An 11,430-nucleotide genomic window follows, 5' to 3' on the forward strand; every position below is an offset into this window, starting at 1 on the left:
TTAAAATATACAAATACATTGATACAAGATTTGCAAGGCAAATAAGTGAGTATTTAAATATTCCAACCAACACAAAGACAATTAAAGGCATTTCTGATGCAACATTTTGTTCTTTTTTTTTTATATGCGGGAACTTCAGGGTTTTTGTTGTTTTTTTTGGGAGAGCGCATTAAATGGAAACTATCAAAGTGTGTCAACACCCAGCTGCATCAGCTCATATTGGTGTGTGTGCGTGTGTGTGCACGCGCTCACGGGGGCTGTTAATACCCAACCCCAGCCTTGAGCTGACAGGGCAAATGTCTCATTATAAAACACGGCACCCATCTGCCGGCACCCAAACGCGCTGTGCTTGATTTAAATGTTTTTCTTTTTTTATCCCCTTCAATTCTTCCATTTGCTGAATGAGCTGCAGTTGAAATGCGTGACTGATTTAATAAGGCAAGAGAGCTTGCGAGGAAGGGGCTGCAGAACAGCAGCAGCAGCTCGGTCCTCACTGGAGCCCGGTGAGTGGTTTGATGCCCGTGCTGCATGGGGCCACTTTCTGCTGAGCAGCGAGTTGCACATGGCTCCACATCAAGAGGAATTAAATCAACGCTGCCGCTCTCCGTGTGTCACACTGCAGCAAGGGCAGCTTAGCTGGATTTACTTAACTTGGAGGCTGATTTAAATAGGGGAGGGGGTTGTGCGCACAAACATAAACATGTACCAAAACCCACTCTGTGTTCTCTAAACACTTAAAAAGTTGGGCATTAGTGCAGTGACATTATGCAGCTCCTGGAGGGGACGGCTGAGTGAAACATCACAATCAGGGCGTTTCATCCCAAACATTCTGAGAATCTCTAAATAGCCAGTGTACTGTGCTGCGTATGGGAACGCACAAAACAAGACTTTGTGTATTAACAGGACTGTTTATGACACTCGGGACAACGGGAGAAGTCTCATAATTCATGTGAATATCTCAAAATGTTGTAGCCAACCAATGAAGACTACAGGAAGTGAAAAGGAAGCAGATGCTGCTGCAGCAAAGTGAAAGAAGAAGTGATGAGAACACGCAGTGATTAGATATTATATTTTGTCATTTATTGTTTTAACACGTAACGGTTAAAGGAGAGCGGGATAAGCCAGACATGACATGCACAAAATATATCAAACTCTCTGAGGAGGCGACTCAGCTGCTGCCTCCTCTCTTTCACACAGCGATAGATAGTGATGGGGTGGGGAGGATGAGAGAAAACAAAAATGTTTCAAGGTTAGAGGTAAAGCCCCTCTGGCGTGCCCTCCTGCTTCTTGTACAGAACGTTCTCCTTGGACTTTTTGAAGTCTTCGTTGGTGACTTTCATACGGCGCTCTCGCAAAGCCATGAGGCCTGCTTCTGTGCAGATGGCCTGGAGGATGAAAGGAGGAAACACAGGGAGAGCAACGAGAGTCAAACTGGAGGAAAAACAAGCACGTTACACAGTCTAAAAATAACGTAGTCTGATTTGTGCTGTTATTTAGATTCTTAAGTTTATCTTCCTGGATTAATGCTTCATTGAATAATCTCAGGCAAAACCTACGAACATCTAAATAGAACGTGAAAACGGCTTACTTGAAGGAATTTGATACAAATATGTGACAAAGCGGTACGAGCTATAATGAATAAACAGCCGGTTGTTTGTGGCTTGACTTGATGTCAAACTGACCATGAACAGTCATGTCAGTCAGAGTCAGACAGAGCCTTAATGTTTAATGTTTGTCTGAGGAAACAAAGGACATCCCTAATATTCAAACTCATTGTTTGCTTCCCAAACATTACCATTTAAATGTCATCCAAGAAATCTCCATGTGTCATTCTGCCACGCTCCACACGAGGGCAGCAAAGCTGTGTGAGTGATCTGAACACTTTGGGCCAGGTCTTTTTTTAACGGGGAACTTAATAAAGTTAATTAAGTGTTGATGTGAAAATCATTTAGAAAATCAACCCCCGCTTGCTTTCCTTCAAGCAGCCTTTTCTGCTCATTTTATTCCCCGTTTTGCTGAGCCACAGTGTGAACTGGCTCGCCGCCAAGCCCTCACACAATCAATAGATGGCTGCAGCATCAGAGCGAGGCCGGAGCAAATGAAGAAAGCAGGACACAGCTCCTCTGCTAGGATGCAAAGAGGCTGGACATGCTTCATATTTCACTCATGTTTTAAACAGTCCAGCAGAGATCCCTACGCCAATTCAGATTACAGGTTGAGCATCTTTATTGATTTCTATTTTTCACACAAATGCACAAAAAAATTTAATGGGGTGAAACATTTAAAAACCATTTAAATGCTTTGGCAGACAAAGCTTGGTGTTAGCTAATGCTAAAGCAGTAAAGTGGTTAATAGACTATGGTAGCTAAAACTGTCAGGTCTACAAGTACAGCCACAGTTTCAGCTTTTGGAAGTGAACAGCAAACTTTGTGGGGTAATTTCTTAACACTGAACAAGTCATTTCATGGTAGTTTTATTTGTTTACTAATTTTTAAATTTTAAAAAAATAGTTTTAGTGTGAAAAATTATTTTCCCTGTGAATTAAAAATGGATTTCCTGTTCGGCAGAGAGTCTGCATGGAAGGGAAAAAATGAGCAAACTGAAGTTTGCATTGAGCAGAAAATTCAATACAGTTCGAGTTCAGCCTCACAGCATTCACTTGGTCAAACCATCACAGCTGTAGGACTGGGAGGGGAAAAACTTGTGCTGAGCTAGAATGTAGGGCTGCACGATTTTGCATAAAATGAGAATCACGATTTTTTTGCTTAGAATTGAGATCACGATTCTCTCACGATTTTCTTTTCCAGTATAAATATTTATTGCACTTATTAACTGCACATCAACTTCGCAACAGTTGAGACTGAACATAAAAACATTAAATGTCTCACTTGTCTACTCTTACGTACAAAACCTTAAAATACTTTACTGACTTTAACAACACTTTAACAGTAACTTTTTGAACAGTATTCTTTGCGTGTGTAAGGTGATAGGTATGTTTCTTAAAATGTAAACCACAAATATTAACAAAATATAACGCTTGACATGACAATATGATAGTTGACCATGGCAGGACCATAAGTCTGTCGTTGCCGCAAAATGTTGTAGTGCTTGAAATTCCGTCTCCACCGTTGCTCGACACTGCGCGTATAGAGCAGGTTGTGCAACAATAGAAAAATAGTTGCGGGACGGCGCTGTGTAGCGTTTGTCTAGGGTGTTGATCATTTTCCTAAATCCCTCGTTTTGCACAGTGTTGATGGATGGGAGCCATATCTTTGGTCAGGTGATAAGTGATAGCCTCCGTAATTTCTTTGTGCCTGCGGGAGTTTGACGCGTATGGGGAAGCGCTGTATAAGGTTCCCGTTATTGATGTTTGGGTGGTTGACAGGGATGGATTTTCTCCTGTCACTTTCTTGGCCTTTACAGCTTCGTCATATTGCACTTTATGGTGACGTTTGAGGTGGTTATACAGATTTGTAGTGTTACCTTGCGGTGCTGCTACTATGGCAAAACACAGCTTGCAAATTATATATATTTTTTTTTACTCTCATCGTCTTCTTTGAAGCCAAAAAACTTCCACACGGAGGAATGAGAACCTTTTCTTGGAAGTAGTTTTACAGTAGGGTTGTCATTCTCACCGCGACCAGCGAGCTTTTCCTCTGCGCTCATTGTGTTTTCTCCCCTCCGGCAGTTTCTCTCACGTGCTCTCCGTTGTTTTTTCCCTGCCAGATGGCTTCTGTATCATGTGGTATAAGGCTCCGCCCTTGTCATTTGTTGAGCAGGAAGAGTGAGCGCTTGTTTTCATGCAGATTATGTCCCAGATCAAAATGCGGTACAATCGTCTTTTTTTTTATTTATTTAAATCGTTGTCCTTTGGAAATGAGATCGCACATAAGTATGAATCGAGATCGCGATTTTCTAGCGATTAATCGTGCAGCCCTACTAGAATGTGTCAGTTTCTGTCTTCAGTTATTGTTTTTTGTGCTTCTTTGTACTCTGAAGAAAAAGGTGTGAGTGCCAAAGAGAGGGAAAAAAGCCTGTAGTCTTCTCTTACCTTGATGTCTGCTCCCGACAGGTCATCCTTTGCCAGGATGAGGTCATCGAGGGTGACATCATCTGCTACTGTCATACGGCTGGTGTGGATCTGGAAGATCCTTCTTTTGGTCTTCTCATCGGGAAGGGGAAACTCAATCTTACGGTCGATTCTCCCTGAGGAGTACGACAGAAAACAAAACATCACAAACTGACTGTGACTCTGTTCTGCCACGAGTCTGTTAGTCTTCGGCAGATCAATGAGTCTCACTCAAAAACCGTCTTGTTAATCAAACTCAGGTGATCAATCATACATTAATAATGCAGGGAAGATATTTATGGAGCTACTTTTCTCATAACACTCCCAACACTGTTCGCAAGCAGGACTTGGAGCAGTGTTTGCTAAAGCTTAGACAGCAGTGAGTCTTTTCTGGAAAACACTGAGGAAGAACATTTTACTGCTTGTGGCTGATTAGAAAGAACAAAATATGAACAGTCACTTCCAAAAGCAGCGCTGCAGTGACTCAACAAAATGCAGCCATGTCCTGAATGTCAGTCTAGTTTACAGTACTGTGGATGTGAATAAAGATGGAAGGCCGGTGACAGTCACACTGGTACTGACCGGGTCTGATGAGAGCTGGATCGAGCGTTTCTATCCGATTGGTGGCCATGATAACTTTAACGTCTCCCCGCGAGTCGAAGCCGTCCAGCTGGTTGAGCAGCTCCAGCATGGTCCTCTGGATCTCCCTCTCACCACCGGAGTTAGAGTCGTACCTACACAACACAGGCAGTGAACACACCACGTGAAAATCAAAGGCATCCCCTACATTGTCTCACGTCATGGGCTTGCTTATGGTCGTCCATCAAACAGGCTTCATTTGTGTGGCACCTTTTATACAGCTTAAAGTGAAGGCTGAGAATTAATCAAGATAAAAACTGGAGAATGTGCTGAACAAAATGTGTAATAAGACAAATGATTACAACAAAGTCTGTTTGTTGCAGTGATCTCACAGCGCTCAACAAGAGCAGCACATGCAGCAAGCAAAGAAAAGGAAAACAGTTACAATAGACACATGGGCAGAGGATGGAAACAGTGACACACACTGCTGAGAATTATTTTATCCTTTAAAAACTTCTTAAAATATTTGTACAAACAAATCAGGGAACTGTGCTGCTTTTAATGTCAAGTAGTGCCATATTTTCCTAGCAGCACTATACTGTGCAGCCACCACTTTGTGCAAGCTGCCTGTGGTCATAGAAACACATTTCCTATTGCAAAGACTACACCCTGAACTATTACAACCTGCAGCAGGGTGAGAGGCAAAATGAAGCGTAAAACGTGTAAGAAAGGACTGTGCAGTGCAACTGATAAACTCAGCATCCTGTACTTGAGATGACGTAAACCCTGCAGCAGCACATCACCTTGCACTGTTAATGTGCTGTGGAAGTATATAAAAAACTGTTATGAATGAAAACGCCGCCATTTATCACACATACTAATCAACACCTTGGCGTCCCCTTCCAGCTTCTCAGCAGCACAGGTAAAACATCACTGTGCCGATGCTTTCAGAGCTTCTTTTTACCTCTTTGTGCCGATGGCGTCAATCTCATCGATGAAGACGATTGAAGGGGCGTGCTCCTCTGCTACCCTGAAGAGTTCTCGCACCAGCTTGGGCCCATCTCCCAGATACTTCTGGATCAGCTCTGAGCCCACCACACGCAGGAAGGTGGCTGACGTCTGATTGGCTACAGCCTTGGCAAGTAGTGTCTTACCTGGTACATGCATAACAGAGGAAAGAGTAAAACATACCTGCCACACGTCTATATAACTCCCTAAAAGAGTATAGTTTAATCCAAGTGAAAGAGTCCAGCGTAGGACTGGACTCTGTTTCACTTGAACCTTAATCTTTCATTTCAATGCAACATGAAGAACAGTTAGTCTGTGACCATGAGCATGCATACAATTGAGGACATTTCCAGTAAAAATGGCGTGGCAAAGAGCTCATTACACAAATGTCATTTCCCATGGCTGCTGACAGAAAGATCACCAGCTACAGTTTCTAAGAAGGCTTAACTCTTTACCCCTATGAAAGCCTACTAAAAGTAATGCTTTAAGCTTTGTGCAGTTTGTGTCATATTTCAGGCCTGCTTACAGAACACAACGACTGGCTTTGCATCAGAAGTTAGTGAGGGTGATCTCTGCCGACGCAGCTACCCTTGAAAAAAAATGTAAATTTTCTATTCTAATTGTCCTCAAACAACGTTTTTATTGATTTATACTGAGGCGTCAGAACCCATCATTACGGGTAGACGGGAGATCATCAGATGGAATCTTTATAGGGGAAAGAGTTACACAGCTTTCCATAACATAATCACAGCTAACTCGCTTGTATTACTCACTTAGCTTTATCGCTTTCCATGCATTATGTATTTAACATTACTGGAAATGTTTTATTAGAAGTTAAAAGGATTTTATGAACTCTGAAGATAAAATATTAAACACTGAGCAGCTAAATTAGGAACTCAATCATCTGCACAGTTCACAGACACGATGGCCTTCACACAAAAATACCTTCACTGAAAGAAAGTCAACTTTCTGCAGTCGCCGTACTATTATTTTTCTGTTTAAGATATTTCTCAAAATCCCCTCAAGACAACCATTTTTAGAGTGAAATTGTGAAACTATGTTGCTATGTTTGTTTGGACACCCTTGAAAATTACAGAATAAATATCCAAACATATGAAGTGTACCAAAATACATAGCTTTGTGTAGGGCTGGGCCATATCGTACCGTTCACGGTAATACCGGTATAATTTTGGGCAACGATAGAAAAATGAAATATCGCGATAGAATATGGGTAAAACACGCATGCGCAGTGCCTTTGTTTTCATACGCACACGTCGGAAAAAGCATGGCGGCGAAAGTGGATCGTTAAATGAAACAGATGAACCAGAACTGGTTTGTAAAAATGCTGCAACTTCAGTGGTGGAACTGGTTTGGCTTCCGTCCGTCAGATACACAACAAAGCACTATTTTTGGTAGCGCATGCTAGCGGGCGTCGTTATTACCGTGTTGTTTGGAAAATACGGCACACTTAAAATCAATCCTTTGATTTTTCTGAAAGTCGACAGAGCCCTTATAATCCCGTGTGCCTTATGTATGAACTCTGGTTGTGTTTACTGACCTCGAAACGATTTTATGTACACGGCGCTCGAAAATCTGTCAAATGTTTCAGTACGACTTTGCTAAGCTACGAAGCCGCACCGCTTGATGGATTGTCGGAGCATTACGGCTATCGTAGGCGGAGCCTCGCGGAGTGATACGTACTGTGCTTCAACATAATATTACCGTATTGTGTGTGTATAACCTCTTTTTAAGTTTTGTGGATATTATACATGGTTATGCTGAGGATATGTCGGCCAGTTTCCACTGGAAATGCCTTTTGGTTAAACTGTCAGCAAGGAATTTGCATTTGCACTGTTAAATTTTTATATAACTTTAATGCACATAAAAAACAGCTGCTTGTTTAAGTGAAAATACATTGATTTTTTTTTTTCCACTAATAAAGTTGTGGAGTTGTAAAGTATTTTGTCTCGTGTCAATTATATCGTCAGTTATATCGTTATCGCAAATTTTCAAATGTATATCGTGATAAATATTTTTGGTCATATCGCCCTGCTCTAGCTTTGTGCTTTTCAACATCTCTGGTTCAATTCTAGCAGGAGAGACTAAACCCCACTGGGGAGGTGTCAGGAGGAGCATCTGGCGTATAACTCTCCCAGATCAAACATGCAGAGCTGTCTGCTGTGGCGACCCCTCGTGGCAGGAAAGCAGCCCAAAGCATCTTTCTACGTGAAACGGCAATGACATGCAGCGCCTCATAAAAAACACCAGCGAGCTGTAGACACGACAGTGAAATTTACAGCTAAGTCAAAGCACAATGCATGTCCCAGTCATTGTGCTGGGACATGCTGCTGACATCGTCTTCAGTGAAGAACAGATTTTATGTAAACTCATAAAATGAGATATTCAAACAGTGTCGTGTGATTTCTGAGCAGACATTAAGCGATGAAAATATTATAAACACTTTTAAATGTGGTGGAGTTCACTGTACAACCACTCACCACAACAACAACAGTAAACAGGACTATCACCTCTTTTTAAAGGCAGAAACTGATCTTTGGACACTTTATTAAAAAGAACTGACGGCAGAGTTTTTCTTTCAAATTACACCAGATTTAACAGCTGATTTCACACTGAATATCATATTATAGTGCCTTATAATGGAGTTTGAAAATTACAGAAAAGTATTAATGTTTAAAGGTTAGATCTGAAAAGGATCTTAAAACTTCTAAGAAGTAGGATGAATGGACAGATGACACAAAACCACTAAAATGATTTCATAGGTTATTATTTCCCTACAGCATGACTAATATCAGTGTGGACACTAATGTTTGTTGGCAGGAGAAAACATTTTTAAGAGCCTAAACCCACAGTTCAGAGACTTACCTGTGCCAGGTGGTCCATATAAGATGACTCCTTTGGGAGGCTTAATGCCCATCTCTTCATAATACTCGGGATGTGTAAGAGGCAGCTCCACTGACTCCTGTTAGAAATTTGTTTAAAAATGCAGTTAATCTCTAAAAAGAAGCACTTCACTATAAGATGTCAGTTTGGCTTCTGGCTTCTTGTCATAGTGTACCTTAATCTCCTGGATCTGATTGTCCAGTCCTCCGATGTCAGCATAGGTTTCTTGTGGGGCTTTTTCCACCTTCATCACCGTCACCAAGGGGTCAGTGTCATCCATCAGTACCCCAATCACAGCATGAACCTACAATAATATACAAATACAAGACAACTAGTGTGAATTTTTGAGGTCAGTTAAATTCAGTTTTGGGGAATTGATTAATAGTCACTGACCCAAGGTCAATGAGTATTAAGTTAGGTGGTGGAGTTGGGTCAAAAACACTGCTGGGAAGTTTGTTAACACTTTTTTTTTTTTGGTCTTCACTGTAAATAAGAAAATATTAATATTACCTTGTGGTTGAGCAGGACAGAGCAGCCTGGCTCCAGAAGATCCTTATCCACAAAGGACAGGATACTAACGTAGTGCTCTGATCCCACTGAGGTGGACACAATGGCATGGTTGTCATCTATGATTTCTTCCAGAGTGCCTACAGACATGGGGGTCCCCCGCAGGTCATCTACCTTTGACCTTTCCTCCTGTAAACACAAACAGCACTGGAGTAACTTCATTTGATCCAGACATGGAGCACAAAATAAAGTCAGGTACAAATACTGTCAAGATGATCCCACGCTGCTTTAATTATGCTGAGGTATCTGGGTTACAAAAACAAGCCAGACCTCAGCATAATTAAAGCTCATTGTGTGTTTTTAACCCAGATATGCTTTTAGTGCACAGCAATGTGTTTGGGATCATTGTCATTTTGAGAAAGGAAGTCATTGGAAGTCAGATGCTATTCAGGTGGTACTGCATGATGAATTTGAATTCTGAGGTCATAATTAATTAAATTAATAATTAATTTTGACAAGATGCCCAACACAACTGGGTTTTTTTTGGTAACTTCATTTGACCCAGACCTGCAACACAGAAAGAAGCGTGGTATTTGAGGTGCAAATGCTGACCTCCTGTTTCTCTTCCAGGGGCTTCATCTGCTCCTGGTTCCTGATAAACTCTTCCTCCATAAGCAGGTAGTCTTTGATCCGTTCCTGCTTCAGCAGCTTCAGGCGGCACTGAGTGTGAGGTGTAACTAATAGCAAACAAGCAGAATGTCAAAAAGATGCACAGCATATAACCCAGTTGATACAACCACAAATATTATGTCACACAAAGGAAAAGATTTCAACTTTAGAAACTGCCAATTATCCATGATATCTTGAGTAAAAACAAAGTGTCCAGGGATGCATCCAATGAATTCACACAGAATATCGAATAAAAGCATAGAATAAAATGTAATTATGAATGTAAATTTTCTGATCTACAGGAAAACAAGCTGGCAGCAGAGATTTTTGTTCCCAGTGCAAAGCTTTTCACTCCTTTACCCAATGGTAGTTTGCTTGCAGCATCTGGTCCCTTGGTCTTCTTCTTTTTCTTGCCAACTCTGGTGGGTATTGGAGGCTCATACTTCTTTTTCTTATCCTTCATTTAGCAGAAAAAGAACAAATTAACAGTGGGGAACATTATATACAGTTTCAAAGCTCAAAATACTTATGTAACAACATAAACACATCCTATCAGCCTATTATGTAGGACCTTTGAATACATACAATCAATTTCCTCAAACCATGACGCCAGCAAAATGCAACCCACTATGTAAGGAAGCCACCAGATCCCCTCGCTTTAGAGGTAAGAATTCAGTTTTATGTCTTTAATTTGGCACTCATCTGTTGTACAGTCATGAAGAAAAATGCACATATTTTTTCTGTTCTGTCAAGATTATCCCACAGAGTTTAAATAATATTTTAAGTCCAGGCTCTGTGGAGGCCAATCCTTGACTGATGGTGTTCCATTGTGTAATTTTCTATCCACAAATGCTTTTACTGTGTTGGTTGTGTTGGCTTCATTACCATGCCACATTAAAAAACAAGTCTGGCTCATCAGAAGTAAAATGTGGCATGAAAACCTTTGCACCGTATCGGAAATAAAAAAAATAGTGACAAGAAGGCACGAGGTACTTGTTCAGACGTCACTGTAAAGATAAACCTTTGCTACCAAAACAATCAGCTGGCATTCTCACTTTGTCATCCTTCTTGCCTCCTCCTGGACCGTGGCCTCCACTCTGGCTTTGTCCCTAGAAGAAAAACACACTTGTGTTAACACAGTAGAAATTAAAAAACGAGTTCACTTTGTCTCTTACAGACGATTATATCTGTAAGCCAAAATCACCAGTTAGCTCAGCGATATATTTAGCGCCTCACAGGCAACTGGAAAGTGCTAGCACTTTATTTTACACTACGGGAAAAACAAACTTTAACAGAGAACCCGTTGTCCTTTTTAAAACATTACTAACATTAGAAAAATAGATGAAATCATCGATCGAATATATGAATGGCTTAGATGGCTAAGAGCTTCGACAACGGCACCCGAGGAAAAAAGCAAATGTCGCTAGCCTTTCCTTTCGCTAGCAGACTGATGTTTATGTTTAATTCCATTTTTACTCCACAGGTTATACATAAAATAGTCTGAAAGAACGTGGCAGCGCGTATACTGGAGTTTAAAATTAGAAGAATAAAGTTTAAGTAGCAAATAATAGGTTTCAATATTTTAATTTTAAGAGCCGTAGAGAAAATTGCTTGCTCACTTACCATTGTTGCTCGTCGCTATCGAGTGACGTCACAGTACGGCAACACTCCAGGACAAAAATGTGTCAGCCGGAAGA

General features: G+C 41.1%; 1 protein-coding gene across 1 annotated transcript; it reads right to left on the bottom strand.

The window, feature by feature from the left end:
* Positions 1 to 1,058: 1,058 nt before the first annotated feature.
* Positions 1,059 to 11,430, bottom strand: LOC146371393 (26S proteasome regulatory subunit 4). The gene is made up of 11 exons (XM_084953289.1): positions 11,357 to 11,430; positions 10,789 to 10,842; positions 10,094 to 10,190; positions 9,677 to 9,801; positions 9,068 to 9,253; positions 8,733 to 8,861; positions 8,540 to 8,636; positions 5,613 to 5,802; positions 4,652 to 4,803; positions 4,052 to 4,206; positions 1,059 to 1,385 (listed from the first exon to the last, which is right to left on the bottom strand). Exons 1-11 carry the CDS (start codon positions 11,357 to 11,359, stop codon positions 1,251 to 1,253), a joined length of 1,323 nt encoding a protein of 440 aa, XP_084809415.1. The 5' UTR covers positions 11,360 to 11,430; the 3' UTR covers positions 1,059 to 1,250.

This window comes from Perissodus microlepis, chromosome 15, assembly GCF_051167445.1.
Source record: "Perissodus microlepis isolate ML-2025 ecotype Zambia chromosome 15, ASM5116744v1, whole genome shotgun sequence".
NCBI lineage: Eukaryota > Metazoa > Chordata > Actinopteri > Cichliformes > Cichlidae > Perissodus > Perissodus microlepis.

What these genes read in the sequence shown, in the direction of transcription:
- LOC146371393 (XM_084953289.1), bottom strand. An exon ending in CTGTCCTGCTCAACCACAAG is followed by an intron (nt 8,862 to 9,067) that starts GTAATATTAATA and finishes ATATTATTGTAG; the next exon opens with GTTCATGCTGTGATTGGGGT. An exon ending in TGTCGGGAGCAGACATCAAG is followed by an intron (nt 1,386 to 4,051) that starts GTAAGAGAAGAC and finishes TTCATCCTCCAG; the next exon opens with GCCATCTGCACAGAAGCAGG.